Source organism: Hippopotamus amphibius, chromosome 2 (genome assembly GCF_030028045.1).
Source record: "Hippopotamus amphibius kiboko isolate mHipAmp2 chromosome 2, mHipAmp2.hap2, whole genome shotgun sequence".
Classification (NCBI taxonomy): domain Eukaryota; kingdom Metazoa; phylum Chordata; class Mammalia; order Artiodactyla; family Hippopotamidae; genus Hippopotamus; species Hippopotamus amphibius.
The window spans coordinates 56,859,948-56,884,929 of NC_080187.1; the positions used below are offsets into that span (position 1 = coordinate 56,859,948).

General features: G+C 38.6%; 1 protein-coding gene across 2 annotated transcripts; it reads right to left on the reverse strand.

Annotated features, from left to right (window-relative positions):
- Positions 1-1,781: 1,781 nt before the first annotated feature.
- Positions 1,782-23,661, reverse strand: BNIP3L (BCL2 interacting protein 3 like). 2 transcript variants are annotated; one of them, XM_057721194.1, is made up of 6 exons: positions 23,470-23,661; positions 16,231-16,414; positions 12,310-12,382; positions 6,850-6,953; positions 6,582-6,731; positions 1,782-4,507 (listed from the first exon to the last, which is right to left on the reverse strand). In XM_057721194.1, exons 1-6 carry the CDS (start codon positions 23,567-23,569, stop codon positions 4,459-4,461), a joined length of 660 nt encoding a protein of 219 aa, XP_057577177.1. In that variant the 5' UTR covers positions 23,570-23,661; the 3' UTR covers positions 1,782-4,458. The 2 variants fall into 2 exon arrangements, with proteins under 2 accessions (XP_057577177.1, XP_057577176.1); XM_057721193.1 differs by lacking the exon at positions 23,470-23,661 and adding an exon at positions 18,278-18,416 and having other exon boundaries at positions 6,632-6,731.
- Positions 23,662-24,982: the final 1,321 nt, after the last annotated feature.

Sequence of the window (24,982 nt, forward strand, 5' to 3'; positions counted from 1 at the left end):
AAAGATGCCAAGAGCAATGAAAAGGCTCCAAGAGTCTCAGCTTTAGTTCCGGCTCCTCTCAGATCTGGAGATATTGATGGAAAACAGTTCCATCTCCCTTCAGCATCTACCACCAACCTCATCTTCAAAGACCTAGTCTTCATGGGGAAAACAGAGCCCATCAGATGTGGATTTCCTCAAATTACCAGTCCTTCACTCCTCACAGATCTCTCTTCACCTCTTCTCATCTACTTTTTTATTTCCTATTGTAAATGTTTGGGTTTTGTAAATTTTGAGTGTTTCCAAAAGTCCCTCTCCCCCTTTCCAAGGTTAATCTCCCCTCTGAGTCCTGAATATATCCTGCTTACTCCCTCCAGGACTTTATCCAGTTATTTATCGGCTCCCTCAGGTCTTGGCTATTTCCCTTTGCACTCCCTCCTTAGCCTACAAATTTACTCCTCCTAGCTCTGTATCCCAGCCTAAGCAAACAATCCTACCATCCAGTCTCCTCTTGGAAATCTTCCCCTTCACTTTCTTCATCTCCAAATGGACCGAGAAAAGCCAACACTTTTAGTTGCTATCCATTCATTGACCCGATTCAGTTTAACCTGGGACCCCTCTTTTGCTCTGACAGAAATGGTCTTGCAAAGATCAGCAGTGATTCAACTGCCCAGTCCAAAAGCTCTTCAATTCACCTTCTTTAACCACTAAATTGGACAGGATAGGTCACCACTTCCTCTTTTGGGGGAGGGGCGGTTCTCCTACCACACTGTTTTCGTCACTCAAACTTTTTGAGCTTCTCTCTGCTCAGTCTTCAAATGCTGCACTTCACTGCTACTTTGCTGACTTCTCTCATCTGTCCTCATGGCCAAACCTTCAAATATAATACACATGCCTGTGTGCTTTATTTCCACCCCAGATTTTTCTCCTAAGTTCTAGTTCTATGTAATAAGAAGTGTCTGCTGGCTATGTTCAAACCAGGTCAAATGTACTCAAAGTTGAGATCATCTTTCCCTCCCCCACCACTCCATTCCTCCTCTGGTCCTCACTTTCACAGTTAATGGCATCATCACACAGGCCTTCTTCCTTTCTCAACCATCTCTTTACCATTGACTCGGCTTTGTGTCCCAAGTCCACTCCAGCCCACCTTTCCCACCCCTAAGGTTACAGCCGAGGGCAAGCTCCTATTCCTTCCTTAGAGAACTCACCAGTCTCCTGGCCTCTTTTTCCTCACTCTTTCCTAACTATCTAACACTGAAGTCTTCAAGCATTTCCCTGCTTTAAATAAACCTCTCAAAGGTATCCCACTGACTATTCAAATAAGTTCAACATCCACCCCCCACCCCGAGGGCATGTAGACTTTAGTTTGGTTCAACCCTTCAGTACATTTTCAGTGTCCTCTCCAGCCCGGAGTTTTCCAGCCACAGTGAACTTCGTTATTTCCGGAATGTATTTTCCCATGGCATGCTTGTAATTCCCTTTTGCATTTGCTGAACGCTTACTCGTCCTTCAACAAATCCCCTCCTCTGTGAGCAGCACCCGCTGCTCTCTGGCAGAACAGATGCTCTGAATGTTACACCCTAGTACCACATACATGATAAATGATTACATCCGGCTGTCTCCCTGGGAGTGGCAGCCTCAGGAGGGCAGGAACACCATCCACTCCTATGTGACTGGCACACTGGCAGGTCCTCTGGGATTTGAGGAGCTTAATGATGGAAAACGTGTGTAGACGGGTGAGGCCTCATCTCCCCTGAACTCCCAGGCAACACACGGAACACAAAATGATATACTGACAGAAAGACTTTTGTGAGAGCTTTAATGGCACAAAATGTTTGTAGCTACAAGTTATACATGGATTGTAAACTGTATATAATGATACAAAGTGCTAACTAAATAGATGAAGAATGCATAATCACTTTGGCTCAGTTATTTCCGATAATTTCAACTGGTTCACTTGAAAATTCATCTGACTGGCTAAGTCTTCAGTTTTCATTTTTTAGAATAGTAAATGTCTTTACTGCATTCAAAGTAACTTGCTGCACGTTTCAATGTGCAAGTTTGTGCAGTTTTGCTCTTGATTATATTTACAAATATCTTAGGCCAGTTTTCATCAAATACAAGGAAAATGAAGCCTGCCTTTTCGTCCTCAAATTGTAAACACGTGTAAAGCTTTTTAAACATTAATCTTAAAAATGTCAACTGTTAATTGTCGAACTCTCCAATCACACAATCTGTTTCCATTCAACACATAGGACCACAAAACATTTATCCCATATGTTAAGGTTATCAATAAATACTGCATGATTTCATCTTGTGATTAAGTTCTACTGTGATAATGTATTAAGTAATAGTCCAAAATTTCACAGCTATTTAAGAAAAAGGGCAGGACCAAATTTATTTTCAATGTTGGAAAAAACCCACAAATATACCCAAATTCAATCACATACCTGATAGGATTACTACTGAATTTTAAAAGAGAATAATGTGTTGCCTGTAAAAAGTTGCTTTTCTCTAAGTGTAATTTTACTTTTTCCTCCCATACCAACTGTAATATAAATTGTATATTAGAACAGTTTAGCTTTTTAGTTCTCTTAACTTTTACCAGCCTTTCCAATTTTATTCAAGCTTTTCAAAGTCAGTGGGCCAGCAGATTTACTTTCTTTCCAAGGAAATACGAAGACTTGAAATAAGCAGGTTATAGAAGGCAAATCAAGTGTTATCAGATTTGTGAAGAAGATAGAAACAAGGAATAATAAAAAGATGTCCAAAATTATTTAGACACCAAAGTCTATAAAGAGAAACAGTCAAAGAATTCAGAAAACTACTTGGATATATCATCTTTCTTAAAGATAGCCACTTATTTTCTTGAATAAAAAGAATCAGAAATTAATTGTTTTGTTTAATCTCTGTTATTTTCCACTATAACACATCAACTTTACAAAACTTGATGTGAGAGAGAAAAAGACTCAGTTTCTGCAAACTAGAAAAATCTGGTGGTTAGAGGGCTTTTTACTCAAGTCAACCCTGACGCTCCTTATTTACTGAATAGACTACTAGTCTTCAAATTAACAATGGTTCTCTAAATATTCAATGTCTATACCATAAACAGTAATTATTTATATATAAAACATATAATAGTATCCTTCAGAGTCATGCTATGTGTTTGGAAAGCCAATAAACCTACTTGAAATAAGTGGGAAATCTGATGCTTTCTAATATTTTGGTCCTAAAGCTTCACATCTGAGAAATGAACCAAAAAGTATACCATTAGAGGAAGTTGTTGAGTGTTCTGGAACTTCAGGTGTTGAACGTAACTGAAAAGATGGCTTCAGGAGGAGGAAATGGCCAATGCCTGCAGAATCACAGGAATCGCCTTGGGCAGGTTGTACAGTAAACATGAGAAAGGGAGAGAGCAGAAGACAACCAATGGCATCTCTTCAGAACTCTGTCAACTGTTCCCAAAACCCAAGTCTGGTTTTCAAAGTTGCCCAAGTTCTTGAAATAACTCTGAAACAATTATCTTCAGAGTTTAAAGGCTTCAGAGTGTAAGTGATGCTTCCTAAAACAAGAAGCCTGTATTTATACCACAAATTGGAATTCATTCTAAAGCCTCTTAGGAAAAAAGAAAAAAGGAAAGAAAAAAAATTCAAAATCATGCAGCTAATAAACATAAAAATAACAAACACACACACAAAAATCCCCAAAGCAATTTCATAGATTTCTAGGCCTGAGACATTCCTTAACCAGAAATAAAGATTCTACACCATAGAAAAGACAGCATTATAACATACTAGTATTAAAATCTGCTGATGTATTCTAGTTCTTCTACTTTGCACCTACCATTTTATATAGCCTGCCTCCTACAAATTAAAAGGCGCCATTAAGAGGCTTAGACAAAAAGTGGCTCCAAAGCTGGTTTAAAATAATTTTTTATTGCCCAGGATATTTTTTTCGTGTGTCTTATTTTTGTTTTTGTTTTCTTTTTTTAATAACTATAAATTCAAGCTTAGAGAAGCTTGCCTTTATCTTGAAAAACAAAACAACAAAGCTTTTTATAGCATTTGCTAACCTGGTCTCCTTTTAAGAGAAAGATGGGAGTTACCTTGCAAGAGTAAAATTTATACCATGAATGATGCAGCTCTAAGTCTGGTGGTACTAAAAGGAGATAATAGCATTGTCGATAAAATTATAATCTGCTGGTGGCATTTGCGGAAAAGAAGCCCTTGCAAATTTCTAAACAACAGTAAACTCTTAGGAAATTCTAAAGTGTTTTACAGGCCAAAAAGGAGATGAGGTTAGTAAAATGCCTCAACAGAGTCTGAATAAAATACTGGATTTGAGAGTTACTGGAACTTTGATATGTAAAAATAGGGTGTAGGCTGGGTCATGCTTACAATGGTCTCAAGTTCAAATAAACTACTGTGACAATACACCACTTCACAAGTCACACGCCCCCCCAGGGGCTCTTCTTTTCCCTCAGTAGGTGCTGGCAGAAGGCGTGCTCAGTCGTTTTCCAATGTAGATGCTGAAAGGAAACAGAGGATATCATGCTTCATCTGTTCAACAGTTCTATACTGACTTGTCCACAGGCTGAACTGTACTTACAAATGAAAGTTTTCAGCCATCGTAAAAGGCTCTGAAGGTCTCTGTGCACAGTTCCCTAACACCCTGAAATCATCACTGACTTACTTAAAGCTAGTCATCAGCCAGCTAAACTGGTTTTATATGATTATGTTTACTCATTGGGCAGGACTGGACAGCACGGGGCAGTGATTAGACAAAGCAAAGCCAGAGAGACTTAAAGCAGAGCCAACCTCCTTTGAGATGGTCCGCTGTGGTAGACAAAAAATTCTACTGAGATTTCAGATACAAAATACAGTAATATATCAAATTACAAAGCTGCCAGTGCTTTAAAATGCTCTTACTAACAGTTTAACTCTTAAGGATTAAGGGCGTTATTTTGGGTTGGCCAAAAAGTTCGTTTGGGTTTTTCTGTAACATCTTATGGAGAAACCGGAACGAATCTTTTGGCCAACCAGATATTACTTTCCTATGCCGAGCAAGTGTTTCACCCTTACATAACAGAAGCATAAAGGAAGTTAAGGAAAATATGGAACCAGTCCCATACCCCAGCATAATAAAACCAAGTATACTTTTTAAAATCCTTTTCTCTACATTCATCTATAACGATAGTTACACCAGCAAGAGAAACAGTTTTAAGATTCATAGAAGGAAGATACCTCAAAGTACAAAAGCCAACCAACCTCTTGAGGGCAAATGAACTACTGTACAGTCAGTGCTGCAGGGGGTGTGAACTCCTACCCCATACAGTATTCATACACTCTCTGTTTTGCTGGGTGCCCTCACTGCGCTCACCCTCACAAAAGCAGATCAGGCACCCAGAAAGACAGAAGGAGTATGTGGGAAAGTCACGTATGTTTCCAAGTTCATGACTGTGAACATCTCTCCCATATGCTGAGCTCCTTAAAGGGAAGGTAAGAGATGCTGTATCTTCTGTGCAGTATGTACAGAAAATGACCCACTGGGCATGCTTAAAAAGAATAGCAGATATTTCTTAAAAATATTTAACCGTAAGTGTTTAACTCCTAAAATATTTCAAAAATATATTTCCTCAATTGTTCAAAAAAAAAAGAATTTAAAAGACATGCCTGAAAAATGATGAATTACAGATAAATGTGGGGTTGATTTTAGAAGAAAAAAAAATGCTATCAATACAAAGAGAAAACAATAGTACCCTCAACCAACTTTCCAGTTTCACTCAAGGACTACTCAATAAAATGGTGTATTTTCCCAATTGGGAAATAGAAATGTTCACATCAACCCCAACTTTACACACTAAAGAGTAGTTTACTTTAAAACTCAGCTAATCTTGAGTAATTTATAAACAATAACAAAACCCAAAAAAAGAATAATCAAATATAGAAGCGCTTACTTAAAAATGATCATTTAGGGGATTAAATCATATGAACAACTTATTTTTAAATAAGAAAAAATCTGTACTATTAAAAATGCTTATTGGGACAGGTATCCCCCACTTTTTGACAGTTTGCTTAGTACCTGTTTTCCCTAACTGAAATTCGAAGAGGCTTTTCACTTTTATTTTTTTAAAAAGGCAAAAAATGAAGTGTACAATGCTGGTTTTGCAGCAAGCTGCTACAGAGGCAGCACACCCCGAGCAGTGAGAGCAGCCCTGTCAAGCTCCTTGCTGGGAACCACACCAGCATCTCAGCATCCAGCATCCAGTCCCCATAGCTCTGAACTGAGTCTGAGTGCATCTGTGTTTTATCTTGATGTATTTTGTGCATCAGTTAGCAAGATGTGTCCTAAGGTAACTGCTTCTTCACTTTACGCCATTTCAGCTTACGGAAGGTTTCACAGAAATGCTCTATTTTCAGAGAGCGGGGGAAACCAATACCAATAATGTATCGACTTCAATAATTCTTTGAAGGTCACCCCACTTGCGCTACAACATTAAAAGGACAACAACACAAACTCTTTCATGTATATTTCTCACAGCTGGAAATAAAATCTGTGAATAAAATGAATGGGAGAAACTTGAGGCACTGACCAGTACTTACCCTAGCCCCAAAGCCAAAACATGGGAAAGGAAGAGAGATGGAATGAACACCTTAAGAAATTCTGCAGAGAAAATCCCCCCTTTCTTCATGGCTCCACTTTTCCTCATGCTTAGGGAAACAGAACGTTTAGGGTGCCTGAAGTGGAACTCCCTAGGGGAAGAAATGCAGAGGCAGGTGTCAGAAATGCATTTGCTTAAAATACCTCAGGAATTAGCAGGCCCACACTGCATGCACTGTGTCCACTGAAAAGAAACATGTACCAACTTACTTAGGTGGAATGTTTTCAGGTCTACTGGACCAGTCGGACACCCAGTCTACACTTTTCTTCAAAGCATCCACTTCTTTCTCTCCTTCTGCAACTTCTTCTTCTGACTGTAAAGGAGAAATCACACTTTAAAAAAGGAGAAAAAGGAAGACTGATCCTTCCTACTACAGAAGACAAATCTAGACAGAAAATATACAAAAATTATAAGCTTGTGCATCAGTAATTTTTATATAAGAAAGATGCCATTTTTCTAAAAAGGCTAACAAAATGATCTAAGATCAGAGTATTTAATATCTTAAAAAAAACTTGAGTAAGTTTCACTGTTGTTATATCTAAACATTGAATATGAACCTGAAATCTGAATTATTCCTCAATTAAAAACAAGAATATGAATCTGATAAAAGTATATTTTGGGATATAATGTAACTAAAGTGCAGAAAACATTCATAACTGTTGAATCTGGGTGATACATATATGGAGGGCCACTGTAATATCCTCTTTACTTTTGTATGCATCCAAAATTTTTCATAATTAAAAAAATTAAAAACAAAGGGGAGCATATCAAAAAGTAGACAGTAACAAATATAAAGCGATGAGAAAATAAATAACTGGGAGATGGGCTGAGGAAGTAAATAACTTATAATACAATAATATAAATAGTATTTATTAAGCACTTATCAAGAGACAAGCATCAGTCTAAGCACTTTACATGCATTAATCTTTACCTTACAACAACCCTGTAAAAAAAAGGAACTACTAATATTCCATTTTACAGATGAGGAAACTGAGACATAAATTAAGTAACTACCTAAGTTTCTATAAGCAGTAAGTAGCAGGGCCAGTATTCAAATCTAGGCAAACTGTCTCCAGAGCCCCCACACTTAGGCATTAGGTTTTACTCCCTGGAAGGAGATCACATGTTTTTAGACAAATTGCTATCCAAACATTTTCCAAGGTTTATTCAAAACTATTTAAGCCAAAAGTTTTAAGAGTAATTTATTTAATGTGGAGTAAGAATCTGACATCTTTCAAATCAAATAAATAAAAAAGAAATCCTTTCTCTTGCTAATGTGAATAACCTAAAGTTTCAGGCTAAGAACAATCAAAATTTCCAACAGCTTCTCTTTCCACACACCCCACAGGGATGAGAAATTCATGAAAATTGACACATCTTTTTTATTCAGTTTTAAGGAATATGATGCTATGACCTCAAACCAAAGGGTTTCAAAGCAAAGAACTATTTTGTTTTGTTATTCTGTTTGGATAGAATTCAAACTTTCATTCTTTTTAGTAGGTAGTTATGAAAATTCTCTATGAAACAGCTGCCCTAGGAAGGTAGCTTCAGAGAATCTCTAAATATAGATGGTCCCTTTTGCTATCGAACAGAAAGTAAAATCCCCGTGGATTTTTGCTACTCTGGTACTATCATTCTTATTCAGTTCTGCTGGACTTGGCAAATTCCACTGAATGACACAATGCAGCCTTTAGGATTAAGCTTGTTCCACTGGGTACTGAGATTACTCAGAATCATGAGTTGGCTCTCTGGAGTAAATCTGAAAACATCCTAAATCAAAAAAAAATAAATTGTTACAATTTACTTATAGATCAGCTTGTGTCACACAATACCTCATTCAACACACTGCAGGTCACTTCTGTTCAGCTGCCAGCTTTGGTCTCAAATATCGCTTCTAAAACCACTCAAAGATTTAGGTTTAAATTTGCGAACAAGGTAACATTTCATACTTTCCAAAAGAATGAAAATATAACAAGATTTTATGTGAAATTTTAAAGATGATGATCTTTGGGCTATTAAAAAAAAAATTCCCAGATTAGTTTAGAATGAGTAAGAATAACGATTGTCAGCTCTCCTCATTCACTACTATCCTTTGCTTCCTTTTATTAATCTTAAATTTGCCAGTTTTAGGCTTTAAATTCCCTTTTGATTCTTGGAATTTCAGAATATGGTAAAAATGCACTTAATCTAATGAAGTGATATTCATGCCTTTATCCAAATCAATAACCCTCGCTCCACACCTACATCTATTCAGATAGAAGATTCGGATCATTTTAGCCTGTTGCCATGTGCAGTCCCTTACCTTCTAATCACTTACATTTTCCTTCTCTGGCCCACCTCAAGCTCTCTTAGGTCTCTAAATGTGGATATTAAACTATATACTGTGATACAGATAAGCCACAGTTTTAAAGGAGGGAAAAGAAAGGCATTTTCAGTTTGTATCATCTTCCAATGATACCCAACCCCGTGCTGGCCTCTTTGGTCCCAGAAACACAGTGAACAATGCCTCTGAGAGACAATCTACAGTCTATTTTCTGCTACAAAACTGAGACTCTTGAGGACCATCATCTTAAAAGCCCAGTTTGAATAATCCTTTTCCTAAATGCATTATACCTTAGGCTTCCTCGTACCACGCTCACCAGACATGTTTTAGTTCATTCTCACGACCTTGTGGGCTCTCCTGAAATCAATCCCATTCATCGACTTATTTTAGTAGAACAGGGGCCATAGGCCCAGACAGCCCTGGTTTCAGTCCTGGTTCTATCACTTACGTGCTTTGTGATCTTAGATAAGTAACTTAAGACAAAGCTTCATTTTTTCCAATTCATGCCTGGGCATGTATCACCTCTTCCACTGGACTGAAAACATTAAAGTGGGAAAACCTTTAAAAAAAAATTAGCACCTAGAATATATCTAGTAAATATTAGTTTCTTTCCTTCCTCCTCCTAAAAAGGTTAAAATTGTCATATATTTCTCACGTGGACAATCTAAAAAAATTCAGTAAGAGCAAGTACCATAATAGTCCTTTACTGTTTTTAACTGTTTCCTTCTCATTCACGAAAAAAAAACCCATCTTCCCAAACCCTAAATTAATTTTTAAATTATCATCTCTTCAATTAAAAACAAGCAATATAAAAGGCTTTTGGAAAGTTTAAGTATACATTATACCTACTGATTTCTCCCTTACTAAAACTCTTACTCTAAAGGATGTAATGTTTTTCTTATAGGAGTTAGACTGCTTTTTGGAAAACACAACCTGGTTTAAACTGGCAGATCTGATTGTTAATATTCTTTACCCACGACTTGATGATAACCAGTGTTTTCTCAGGCACTTGTTTCTGAATAGGGATCACACTAGCAATCCTATCATATTCTGACAAAGAGGCCAGCATCTTCCATTTTCTCTCCTGGATTTCACAAATTCCTTTGGAGTTCTAGGATGGATGCAGTCAGCTCTAGAATTCCACTTAAAATTCAGTTCTCAGGTGAGCCTAATTGTGAGCCTAACACCTGCCATCCCATGAGCCAGGACAGCCCTTCTCTGTGGTTATTAGTTATTAGGTAGATTTTTAGGGGAAAAAGGTATGTGTGGAAGGGGAGGGAAATCTAAGGTCAAATAAGCTTGAGAAACACAGTTGGCCCTCAGTACCCGTCGGTCACATATCCACGAACATGGAGGCCAACTGCATATATATATATATATATATATAGGACTTGAGCATCTAAGGATTGCGGTATTGGGATGGGGGCAGGGGGCTGTCCTGGAACCAAGGCCCTGAGGATACCGAGGAAGAGTCAACAGATTTCTTTACTGCAGGAACTGTCAGAGCCTTTAATGTGCTACTATGCACTGTGACTACTGGAGTGGAGGGTGAGCAAGATTAGGAGCTGCAGTATTTCTCACTATCTGAATTCAAAACTATCTTACGGAGCTTCCCATTGAGCAAATGTTCCTCAAAACATGTTTTGGGAAATGCTACTCTGGATTTTCAATCTGCCTGTACAAAAGACAATTTGGGTGGAGACATCTTCCTCAGGAAAGACCGCATCGAAGAATTAATTTCATTTCTTCATCTTCAGATTCTTCAGTACACTTTTTTTTTCCCACGGAAACTTTAAATATTCTCCTCTTTACTAGCTACAGGTTACTGCACATGACAAAATCGACACATAGAAATGAGCAATTCCACATTTCCAGTCAGTCAACTCCCTACATGAGAGGCTTGCTACTATAAGCTTCTCTACAGTATAAAGTTTATCATAAAATAAATTAGCTTTCAGTCCCATAGATTTTCTAGGTTTCAGAAAACAGCACAAATAAAGCACAGTCAACATAGGGAGAAACAGTGCAGCCTCTGAAACACAAAGAATACTGGGTGGATCCAAGGTAACACGCAAAGTACTTCCAGTGCAAAGGGAGCCAGTGAGAACCCCAGAAAACAGTGTTTTTGTTAGCATTCATTTAAACATTCATTCAACATATATTCTTCAAGTACCTTAACATGTGAAAGAAAAACAATGGTTCCTGTTCTTAAGAATGTGCAATCTGACACTTGTCGGTGATCTGACACATCAATAAAGTCAAGGGCTGGCTACGAACATTCTAAACCTTTTACAACAATTACTGATTTATCACAAACCTTTGTAAGCTTTCAATACTATACCCATCTAAATTTCCAACAATGTCAACTCCTAGTGAACTATATTTAACTTCTTTACCTTAAAGAACCCTGCATAATTTAGGTGAATTTCATCTCTAGCTGTTGAACGTCATCTCGAAAGTCACTGCTTTGATTTCACACACAAAAAAGTTTTTACACCTGGTTCTACAACAACTTTCCCTTTCATTTATTCTGTAACCTTAAATAAGACGTCTGTCTCAGTTTTCTATTTATAAACTCAAGAAACTAGCCTGGAATATTGAAATGATACATTATAAACAAGAATTTCCTAATTCTTTTAGGGTGATAGGACCCAAAATTCTGAGCTGTAAAGGAGCACGATGACAACCACAGCAGCATAAATAAAATGCAACATCAGAAACTGAATAACTTAAAACAGCCTCAAACTATTTTTTAAAATTTTTATTGAAGTATAGTTGATTTAAAATGTTGTTAGTTTCTGCTGTACAGCAAAGTGAATCAGTTATACATATACATGTATCCACTCTTTTTTAGATTCTTTTCCCATATAGATCATTACAGAGTATTGAGTAGAGTTCCCTGTGCTTATACGGTAGTTCCTTATTAGTTACCTATTTTATATATAGTAGTGTGTATATGTCAATCCCAATCTCCCAATTTCTCTCTCCTCTGCCCTTCCCCCTGTAGCCTTAAGTTTGTTTTCTACATTTGTGACTGTTTCTGTTTTGTAAATAAGTTCATTTGTACCATTTTTTTTTTAGATTCCACATATAAGCAATATCATATGATATTTGTCCTTCTCTGACTTACTTCACTTAGTATGACAATCTCTAGGTCCATCCACGTTGCTGCAAATGACATTATCTTGTTCTTTTTTTATGGCTGAGTAACATTTCATTGTTCAAACTATTTTTTAAAGTCTTCATATTCTTTACTATATTTTAGCAAAACAGACTACTTAAGAGATTTTCATTTTTCCTAATTACCTATTGTAAATCAGAAGAATAAACAAACATACACACACACCTGAGAGCTATGGTCCCTGCTGGTGTGCATTTCCACATCGAACGTGATCTGCCCATCTTCTTGCGGGGAAGGGCTAGAAGAGAAAGACACATTCAGTCATTAGTTTTAATTCTCATTTTGTCAAATAAATTAGCCTCTACTGGAAATTAGAAAATTAAAAGTTATAATAGTATGGCTCTGAAAAAGCAGCAAATCAGAAAGTATACCATAACCCCATGTAAGAAAAAAAGAAATTGAGCACCCTAAGTCCCAAACGTTCTAGACTTTTTCAGTGGTGGTAAATTCCTTTGCAATGATAAATATGCAACAGAAATATTACCTAAAGACACAAAACCGTCACATTTTCTTATTTTTATTCTTTTTTCCAATAAAGATAAAATGGTCTTCAAATTCAGAAACTCTAGTTTGGGGTTCTTTAAAGTTCTTTCATCATTAAATAATTCACCAGCAGTTCTCAACGTGTGAAAGCAGCCCTTTAAGACTCTTTCAAAGGGTCTTTGAGATTAAAATTGTTTTCATAATACTATTAGGATTTATTTGCCTTTTTCATTCTCATTTTCTCATGAGTGTACAGTGAAATTTTCCAAAGGCTATATTATGTGTAATATCACGGCAAAAAGAATGTAAAAGCAGATGAAAATCCAGCTGTTTTCTATTAAGCCAGACACTAAAGAGATTTGCATAAATGTAAAACAATGCCACTATTCTGACCAATTTTTTTGGTTATGGAAAAGTTACTTTTTGTTTAAAAAGTTACTTATGTTAACATGTAATAGGTTTATTATTGTTGGAATGAATGAATACATATTTTTAATGTTCTCAGTTTTAATTTCTAATATAGTAAATATCAAAATATATAACCCACATACACAAACGATCTTTGGGGTCCCTAATAGTTTTTACAAGTGTAGAGGAGTATGGAGACCAAAGAGTTTGAGAACCATTTTTAGAAATACTGACTTTGAGAATTTCAGAGTGAATTACATGAGCTTATAACAAGTGATAACAAGTACAAGATATATTCTCAGAACTATAAAAACTTACAGATAAATTTTTAGACAAAGATATATGGTCACGAGCTGTACTTGATACAGTAGCTGAATACAGTGTGCTAAGTGCTATTCTTAGCTTTATCAATGATTCCTTGCGTAACCACAGCAAGTCACTAGATCTTTCACTACACGCCCCACCTTACCAAATATAAACTCAAGTGGGCATGAAGGATGCTCCAGGCTTAACTTGCTCAAAGGAATAGATATTAACTGTTAACGTTGTCAAGGGCATGTGTACAATGGTAATATATAGAGATGCTGGTGAGACTGACTGGAAAGTAAGTAAGATCACCAGAAATGTTTCAGATGTTAGGCCTAGGAGTCTTTGACTATCATAACTGACACAGGAGATTCTTAAATGGGGGTAGGAAAAGTGAAAAGCTGGTTCTATATCAAACCATCATATCAACGTATTTAGAAAATTTTTGTCTTGAACTAGAAATCTCAGGCTATAGCACAGAAACCAAGTAGAACGAGGGACTCTTGTCATCCTCAGTGTACCGTCATTATGCTCATAACACTGTTGGATTCACAACCAGAGATCAAGTTAAGGACCAGCCTCACACAGCCATGACCAGGTCAAGGCAGCAGAATGACCAAGTCAAGAATTCAAGAGATGTACAGCTCTACTTTATACTCTTCTTACCACTGGCACCAAGCTCACTTAGAAAAATACTCAACATTTCACTGGTAACAATCTGGAATGCATTACTATCCTGGCTCACATTAGGATCAGCTGGGAGCTTTTAAAATTTTCTCATGTCTTGACAACAGAACAAGAATCTCTAGGGATGGGGTCTGTGCACTGGTATTTTTAAAAGCTCCCTGGGTGAATCTAGTGTGTAGGCTGGCAACTCCTACAATAGGCTGGAGCACAAAGCAAAACACACAGCGGTAATCTAACCACCACCACAGTGACAAAAATATACCTACAGAATAGTTTTTAAATTGAAAATATACATAAATTAACTTGGGGACTAACAGCCAACAATCCTAAAACATTTCCGCCTAGAAGCAACACTTCTTAACAAATTCAAATATAGAGATGTTGGCAGTTCAGATGACATGCATTGTGAAGACCTTTTAAAGTGATCAAGTGTTAGATATCGCCGGAGAGCAGTACTAAGCCAGAGTTCGGGGCCGCCTCCGAGAGGTGACCGGTAACCCCGAGTCTGTCGCTGCATAAGCGGAGAACAGGAAAGTGTCCACGAGTGTCTGCCACACCTCAATCCACATGTTTAGAAACCTAACTGAAACATGATCATGGGAAGATGAATTCACATTCAATTCCAAGTACAACTGCAACCATAAATGACGTAAGATGACCAGAAGGGTGGGCAGGTGAGCTTTTCTTTGCTCAATGACAGCACCAAGTGAACAGCAGGTTAAGGGACTCACCAGCACCAACGATTAAGGGTCACGTATTTGAACACATAATAAAAGCCTTATCAACAGGCCCATGACCAGCAGAAAACTTCAGAAACCCATCAGCGAGTCCCATAATATAAATGTAACATAATATAAACATGATTCTCAAAAAGAGACTAATCCTGTAGCTCCGAGAATTGGGGGCAAGCTGCTCAGAGAAGAGCCATCTGCTCCACTTCTGCTCATGACAAGAGCCATCCCCGGCTCTTCAGAGGCACAGGGACACGTGAGCAATGTGACATGGTGGCAGTGGTGCCACAGAGCCGTCAGACCAGTCCTCTGTGGCCTTGGTAACATCAGTGGATCATAAGTCATGCAGGAACTTCGAACATGATTTAACTCCTGATTCTCCTTTTCTACCTTTTCCGATAAGAAATAATATGTACTCTAAACAATCTTACAAAGTATAAAAATTCGAAAGCAAACAAATGGCCATCATTCCATCTCCTAGAGATAATCACTGTTTACAGTTTTAGATGTTTCCTTAATCTATTTCCTGTGTATCCGCATTTTCTATATGGCCAATATCAGTGAACTTTTTCTTCTAGCTCTCTCACCAAACAGGGCCTAAAACCAGCAATTTTCATCCAAAGCCATCTCTCAATATCAGTGAACCTTTAGTCAGAAGATCATCCAATACCCCAGAATGCTAATACTATGGCTGTCACTGGTCTAAGAATTGTTCAATATACCACTATATCATTTAATACCTAGTCCCTCTGGAAAAAAGGAGAAGCTTGGACTGAAAAATAAACTAACAACTCAGTTTCATTCTCCTTATACACATCTGTATCCTTAACTCTTTCACCATAAGCAGTCCTTAATCAGAACTGGTTTCCCCAAGCCAAATACAGAAAAACGAGGTTTGAAATAAAACTTCCTCTGAACTCTGAGGAAACGCAATAGACTTCTGTATCTTTACAGACCCTGGCTGGTGCTTCCACTGTGCAAATACTGCTTTAACTTGGATCAACTTGTAGTTCCTACAACTCAAACATTTACTGAGTGTCTGCTGTATGCCAGCAACATCACTGTCAAGAGTTCAGAGGAGATGAAACAGGATCCCTGCCTTTCAAAGCCTCACGGTCTAGAAGGGAGGACAGACATACACAGAGGTAAGCATATTCAAGGCAGAAAGAGATCTATGAAAGGACAAAGGAAAATGGGAGAAAGATTAATTCTGTAAGTAAACCTTCATACCACTGACTTTTAAACTGGTAAACATCTGAATACGGTACAATCTAAGAAAACTGATTTAATCTAAGCAAAAAGTGGGCACTCGTGTCTTTGTCAACTGGCTGTCTGATTTAAATACGCACACTGCAAAAGAAATCAGGAGTTCTATTTCGTCAAATGACGATGTAAGCGATTCATTTTTCCTAATGGGGATGAACCTTGCAACCCAGCCATTTCCAGAATTCCACCAAAACGAGGATCTCACCTGTCGCAGTGAGAACTGCCTCTTGAACTACTCTGTCCGGATTCATGTTGTGCGTCCAGAAGAATCTTCTCCATGTCTCCATTGTGGATTGAGGATGAGGAGGGTACGTGTTCTAGCCCCCCATTTTTCCCATTGCCATTATCATTGCCATTGCTGCTGTTCATGGGGAGCTCCACCCAGGAACCTGTTGGACAAGTCAGATAACTGCAGTTAACCACAGCAGAACAGGAGGCTCTCGTGCACACACACCATGTGAATTTGGTGAATTCAGATAAGAATTCTGGCTCGCCTCAAACCAAATGCCAAAGTATTCTGAAGAAAATAAACAAGGAGCAATAAACGTCTGAGAATCTATATAGTTCTGCTCCTGAAGGAGCTCGTGCAATCAACCGATTTAGAAGAAGCTGGAACTCTGAAATGAGCATCTCAGAAAATGTGTCTTTCAGCCAATTTTCTCTCTGGTTAAAGCTTAATTTATATACAATAAACACTTTACTGAAAACCTGTAGGTTGCTTTTCAAAAAATAAATAGTGACTGTGTTACCAGAGAGGCTACTTACATCTTTAATATTTTAGTTACATATATATTTTCCCCCACAGTCTACCTCAGCTATTTAGTTGTATCCGCTCCATGTGGCTTAGAAACTTCATAAAGATTATCTAAGTACATTAACAACTGTGCCCTAATTAGCGCAAACAATTGAGAAGCTCCTGAAGAGGAAACTTAAATTTGAACATAAACATTTCCATTTGCGTACTAGTCTGGAGCATAAAAATGAATGCAGCTGGCTCTTAACTAAGTCAGTTGAGAATGCTAAAAACTGAAAAAAGCTTTATTCCCTATCCCACAAATTAGTTTCTTCCCTTCCTTTATACCTCACTCTTCCTGCTCCTTTTTCTTTCTCTATGTGCTAAACATACCTTGCAAACTTGTCTTTTCTCTCTTCTCACCCACAAGTTTCCACTTTCTAGGGTTTTCATGAAGCCTTGTTGGTTTGGGAGAGAAAACCAGGCACCTGCTACCAGCAACACTGACGTTGCCTCAGGCGAACAAGTCAAAGAAGGTGGAGCCACAGGAAAGGGGATGGGCCCTGGTAATTTGGACTGGTCTTGATAATATTGGCTCCATGAGTTTGCTGACTACGTGATGGTCCTTTAATTTTAGTGAGAATTGACAACAGCAGCCAATAAATCAACTTCATAACAGAAAGAGAGAGTGGTATATTTTTCTTTTCATAATTTCCATTCCTTACAACAAATTTTGTTTCAGAAAACGTAACCAAGCAGGTTGGTGGAGCCATTTCTCTAAACTCCAAGCAGAAGTGTTAGAGAGAGTTCTGTGGCTGAACAGTCTTCCATCCATAAATCGGAATAACAGGCTCAAACCCTAAAATGCACTCTAAATGAGGTCCAGACCCAGAAGTGAACTTGACATCACCTGTCTACGAAGAAAAAGCTCAAAGGTAGCCCTGGTCGGAAATCTGACTCCCACTTACTATGACTTTCTGAGCTTTGGTTTCCTCATTTGTAAAACAGAGATAACACAGTACCTTCCTCCCAGAGTTGAAAGGGATTAAACAGAGGAACACAGGTAAAGTGCCTAGTAAACAGGAGATGCTCATCTATACACTAGTTAAAAGAGCTGATATTTGTAACGTACTTAGAACAGCGTTTGCCCTCTAAGAATGAAGTTACCCTTTCCTTCCTTTCCCTCCAAGGTGGTCCCAGTGGCTGTCAGAGTCCCATTATCATCCCTGATTCTTTGGGACTGTACTGCCAAACAACCCAACTGCATGGCATCTCTGCGATCTAGTTCTCTCCACACACAAAAATGGACACAGACTAGACAACTCAAAATGGATGAAGAAATTCAACTAGAATAGCTAAGAAAGATCTAACACTGAAGGTCATTTAAATATTTGTGGAGTGCCTCTGGAATGCATAGAAATATACCAAAAGCATCCCTAAATTCAGAGCTCTGAAAAATATTTTAACTGCAAAGAGCGAAAGAAAGAGGTATATGATGAACAATCTGTTTTTTTCTTACTTCCACTCTTTCTAGGACTGTCAAACATTTTACACCAATGGGACCAGTTCTTCTTGTACAGAAGCCCAATGTGAAAAAAAATAAACAAAAGGCTGGAGTTGCTCTGGCAGAAGCAGAACCAAGGAACCAGGAGTTCTAGATGAGTTTCTGTGGAAGCCAGTCTTCCCTAAAATACAATTAACATTCAGTTGAAGCAGATGATCAGAGAGGAAAAAGGCTGTAACAATATCAGGTTTTCGAGACCTTGCTTTTTTGAAGGACTTCCAAACCCATATCCAAATTCTACTTTCTACATTAAATATATGTAAGCAATCATAATGTAGGAACTTGAGGAGACACACCTAGAAAAGCTCAGTGAAAATGACCTGTAATTGCCTTAACACCCTGTAGTGTAACTGAAGGCATCCCTACTCAAGGCAGACAATATCTATCAGGCATGTATTAGCATAGTGACGAAGAGCACAGACTGAAGCCAGACTCTCCTTCTACCTTCTATCATGTCCAGTTGTCAAAGACTCCCCTTCTATCACATCAAATTGTCACAGCCTAGACAGGTCACTTAACCTGCGTTTCAGTTTTCCCACCTATAAAATAGGGTTAATAACTGTATTTACCAGAAAGTGGTCAAAAGGTACAAACTTCCAGTGAGAAGTCCGTCCTGAGGATGTAATGTACAGCATGGTGACTACAGTTAATAACTGTAACGTATATGTGGAAGAAAAGAGAATAGATCTTAAAAGTTCTCATCAGAAGAAAAAAAATTTTTCATAACAATGTGTGGTGATGAATGTTAACTAGACTTACTGTGGTGATCATTTCAAAATGAATGAATAAATAAATAAAACTATTATTTTGTACACTTGAAACTAATATAATGTTATATGTCAATTACACCTCAATTAAAAAACTGGCACAGAATGGTTGCCTGCACACAGTGGAAAACAAAACAAAACAAACAACAAACAACACCCCCATGTGTACCTCAAAGGGTTGTTGCAAGGATGACAGGAATAAAACACAAACAGTCCCAAGCACATAATAAGAGCTGTGTGTTAGTTACTATTATAATTATACTCGGTATCTTTTAAAAAACATTTCTTATTACAAACTTAATGCATTCATCAGTACATGAAGGAAAAATTAATACCTCTCCTCCCAACCTCCCATTCCTAGTCCTAAAGGAAACTACTTTTAATAGTTTCATATGTAGACTTCCAGAGAATAATTCTGGTTTTTGTGCTTTGCTTTTTTTTTTTTTTAAAAAAATGGAATTGTACTATACATATTTTTCTGTAGTGTCTTACCTAACAAAATTGTTGATGTCTTTCAATGTCAAAATACATTACCTTACTTTATTCTTTTGAGCTGCACTGCATCCCATCATAAAGATACACAATGCTTTAACCATTATCCAAATGGCAATGGTTAAACATTACCCAAATGATTGTTTCTAATATTTTGTTATTACAACCAGGACTTCCGTGAACATTCTGCCGGGTAATCTGGCAATATCCGTTAAAAGCCTTAAAAAGGTAGATTTCCTTTAACTCTTAATTCTCTTCCAGTAATATCATCTATGGAAATAATCAGTGCTGCAGAGAAAGTTAGAACATAGCTTTATCTTCTGAGTAAAATGGAAAAAAATCAAAAAGTCCCTTTTTACTTGGAAAGGAAACAAGATATGAGCATTATGCTGTCCAAGCAGTACAATGTAGAAAAAAATCTCAGAGCGAATTCTCTTCCTAATAATTAAGTTTTAAAATTAAAAACTGGAGGCTCTTTCTATTATATTAAAAAACTACAAACTCTTACGCCAGGCTGTACATATATACACTACAGGAGATATTTTCTAGTTTAAGTCTGAGAACTGCTAAAAGGATTCAGAGATGCACACTTCTAGATTCTGTAATACAGTTCATCGTGAAAGTTGGTCCAATAATTGTGATTACATTCATGACTGCATGCTGTATTTACTCTTTATAATTTTATAATCAGCAGTTCAATCCTCTTGCAAGGACAGCAAGGGAATGGGGGGAGAGAGAAAAGGATAAAGAGTATTTCTCATATCTTCCCCAACGTTTCAATTCCATGTGTAACTCATTCTAACCAGGGTTAACACATTTCATTATGTCTTATTTTCTTTCCTCAAAACCTTTATTTTATTTCAAGTACCTGACTTTGGAATCCAGACTGAGAACAGTCACTGATGTTTTTCTAAAAAAAAAAAAAAGTATTATATGGCACTGAAGTTCCACATGTCATAGCCTTAAAAGCCTCCTTGCCATACTGATGAAGCAAGTACATCATAGGTAAAGATGTTTAAAAAGATTAAAAAGCCTGTGCTAAAAAAAAAAAAAAAAAAAAGCTGTACTTCCTATGTGAAACAATGACGAGAATTTTATTACTACCGTAATTTCCCTCATATTACGTACCGAATTTTATGACATAAATGTCCAATATTCTTAAGTAACTTGATAGTTTTCTCTAGAATAAAACTACCAACTGGAAAATATACTTTTAACTTTGGAAGTAGTTCAGATATTTGCCCACTAATTTGTAATGAAAGCAAACAGGCCCCATACAAGGATAAACTTAAAAAAAAAGATCAGAGAAAAGTTTCCTTATTCCAAATATTTCAATAATTTGCTATTAAAACTCTGCTTTGACCCCTGAACTAAAGATAAAATCCCAAGCCAGAGATAATCTGTACAATGAGTTCACCTCCTGTTTTTCAGAGTTGTGCAACTTTACCCAACAAAGAACTTTCACTTATCAGCAATTTGGATAGTATTAGATGCCTGAATAAGTTGTTTTGCTCAGTGTCCAAAAATCACTCGAAGGAATCAATAAGACTTCTTGTTTTGTTCAGTCCAGTGTATAACGAGCTAAAAAACAGAGTAAAAGGCGAGAGGAGCGTAATGAAATGTGGCACTATCGGAAAGCTTTTCAGTAACAGTTAAAAGCAACACACTCTAGCCCAAATAAAATACTTTCTATCTAGCATATTTCCCAAAGCAACATTTTGATATCACACACAGGCTGAGCGTTCTTGCACTTCTGTAAGAGCTAATACCAACGTAGCAGCACCTGATTGGCCAAGGACATCAAAGACCTCAGACGTCTGTCAGGACACAGGAAAACCATCACGCAGAGCTCACCCCATTTTTCTGTTACATGGTCAAAGGAAAAGAAAAATTCCTTTGCTTTCTATGAAGTCAGGTACACATACTGACCAAACAGCTACCTTGTAAGTATCACAGGAAAACTTGGGTACAATTAAGAAACGGCATATTAAAAAGAGATTGATAGGCAGGTCACCTCTATATAGTAGGTGGGATAACACTGGGAGAGTAAGAAACACACATAATCAGGGGATTGTGGGCCACTGAAAAGAAGTATTCTGAAAAGAACACTAGATTGGGTGAAAGTAAAACCTCAGCTCTAGGACCTAGCCTGCCGTGAACTTGGACAACACACTTTACTCTAGACCTGTTTCTTTTTTTTTTTTTAATTGAAATATAGGTAATTTACAATGTTGAATTAATTTCTGCTGTACAGCAAAGTGACTCAGTTATACACATATACACATTCTTTTTTTATATTCTTTTCCATTATGATTTATCCTAGGAGATTGGATATAGTTGCCAGTGCTACACATTTGGACCTTGTTTTTTATCCATTCTAAACAGACCTGTTTCTTTACCAGTAAATAAAAGTGGAGAGTTATCGCTAAAGTTTCTGCCCATTCTAAAGTCACATGCTTCTAAAAGAGTATGCTAAAAACAGGTAAATAATTTTAAAATGCATATTAATATGTGAAGCAAATTACATTAAAAGACAGAAATTAATCTTAATTTGCTGTGGGAAATAACATCTAAATCTTACATTCTGGAACATAAGACACTTCAAAGTTTTGATAAGTCAACATTGAATCACTAATCAAAAGATGGAGCAAAAGCAATAAACAATGAAAACATCCTAAAAACACTTAAGTTCTATCCCCATCTTGTGAGGACAGGAACTGTCTTCCCTAAAATAATTGTTAGGCCATGCTGGAATACCTCCCTCTGATGAAAGATCTCGCAGTGCCTCTGAATGTCATTTAAGCATCCAACTGATTTTTAAAGGATTTCATCTGGCCATATGCTAACTGTCCCAACCACCTCTTTCAAAAGGTAAATTACAGGAAGGTTAGGTAAGAACCTTTCCAAGACTTTCAAGCGAGCTTTAAAGACAACACGGAATAACCTTAGAACAAGATGTCTAACCACCAGAATGTTAGGAAAAGCAACTGCAGTTGATCGTAATTCGATACTGCCATTAACTTACAACCGCCCCAGTGTACCAATGTATTTTTAATCCCATGCCTGAAAATTCATTGCCGCAGACTCCGTTTTCTGTGCAGTCTTGGATGGTTCAAGCTGTTCATAATCAGGTTTACACGACACACAACCCCACCGTTAAGCACACATACACACACACACACACACACACACAAACTTGAGCAACTCTGAAACATCTTTTAAAAAAAAGTAGCATAGCCTCCTCACCCCCGCCCCCCCCACGTGATACAAGTAACCACCGAATTACCAAATAATTTTCCTGGCCAGCTTGTGCTAACAAAGGAACGCAACAAGAGGGCTCACATTCTGAGTCCTGGGGGAGGGCCGACCCAGTGAGGTGGGGTCAGCCGCGCCTGGCCCAAGCCCCGCCGCACACTTCACCTCCCGCCCGTCCCTCGACCGCCCCCTCCCCTCGGCCCGTCGCCCGCGTCCATCCCCCGGCGTCCCCGCCGCACGTCCCCATCCCTGCCCACGTCCCCTAGGCTGCCCGCTCCGCCCACCCTCCCACCCCGAACCCCAAGGCCGGCCCCTCCACGCCCCGATTGGCTGTGCTCAGGGGCACACCAGAGGTGGGATCCGCTCGATCCCCTGTCTTCCCACCCACCCTCCCCAACGGCGAACCCAAGCAGCCCCGCACCCAAGACCCCGGGAGGGAGCTGAGCCAGGTCAGGAAGAAGACAGGAGCAGCGTCTCCTGACAGGTGAGGGGACCTGTCAGTCATCTCCACATCCTCGGCCTTTACCAATGGGCTGCCTTCTCCTCCCGCTCCCCGCGCGGAGCTGGCCGCGGCGGCCCAAGCAGTTCCTCCTCCCCCATCCCCTTTACCGAGCCCCCCGGCCCCGCACTCACTGTTGAGGCCGGCTGGCGGGGGCAGAGACTGTTCCCCTTCCTCACAGTTGTTGTTGTTGTTGTGCGGGGGCGGCGGCTGCTCTACCAAGTGAGACGACATTGTCAGGCGGCTGGAAGTGCTGCGGCCGCAGCAGGACCGTCTCCAGCTCTCGGGCAGCAACACAACAAGCCGAGTCCCCCGCCCCCTTTTCTGCGCCTGCGCAGTCCCTCCCCTGGCCCTGACGTCAGGGCCCGCCCCGGCCACGTGATGACAACACAACAAGCGACGGGGCGGGGTGGGGGCGTGCCCAGGCGAGCAACAGACGTGGAGACGCAGGAGGCACGCTGACGCGCGCGCCAGGAATGAATTCCTGCGTGTCATTTGTACCAGCCGGATGGAGTGAGGTATAGGGCTGGAAATGGGATAGAGGATGGGGCGACGTGTGTAATGAGGGAGTGCAAGGCCCTCAGGTGCCCTCAGGCACGCAGGTCTCCCACACCTACAGGATCAACATTGTTTTATCCAATACGTGAGCATTTTTTTTTCAATATCTGTAAGGACTCAGTGTGTAATGGGTACCGTGGTGACACAAAGGAAGCAAAAGTCCCGGTGCCTCCCCTCATAAATCTAAAATAAAGCTGGTGGAACACTGACACGCCAAACAGGGAACAATATAAGGCAGGCCAGACTTTTTAGTTGTTAAACAATTATTTTTTTAAATTTAATTTCAGACAGCACGCAATCTTTTTTTTTTTTTTAAAGGAAAATTTCAGGAAAACCTAGAGAAAAAAATAATCATCCAAGTCCATCACTTAGCCCATTTCTGGGACGTGACAAGGCAAGCCATGTTTCCTGTACGTGGGTGACAGTGAACTGTGTTCCTAAACACTCCATCTGCTTCCTCTCTCCATGTCTTTGTCGTTTCCTTGGTCTCATATATGTGTGACATCTATTTCTCTCAGTTTGTCATTTGTCTTTTAACCTTTTTCCACTCTGTCAAAGTTAAAATTTTCAGGCAATCTGATCTATTATTTTTATATGGCTGGGGAATACCCTCCCACCATGATTTTGAATCTCCTCCGTATAATTTTTTTCTAATTTTCTTACAGGTTTAATTTTTATATTTATACTCCTAATCCATCTGAAACTTATTTTTATATGTTGTAAATTGCTTAACTTCAGTTCTTCCCAATTGATCCAACAGTATTTATTATTTTTTAAGTTGTCCTTTCCACACTGACTTGAAATTGCACCTTTATCACATTTTAAATTCCCACAAAAACGGGAGTTCATTTCAGGTTTCTCTACAATAGCTCTATTAGATAACTATAAGAGAAAGTTTGTTTAAAATTTTTCATTGACTAGTTACTCTTCAGATGAACTTTGGGGGGATAACTGACATATTTACAAAGTTGTCTTCCATTCAGACTGATATTCCTCCTTATTCTATTTTTGTTAAAAATTTTACAAGTGGGGAAAGCGGGGAGGGTTGGGGGGGATGAACTGGGAGATAGGGATACCAAATTGTACACT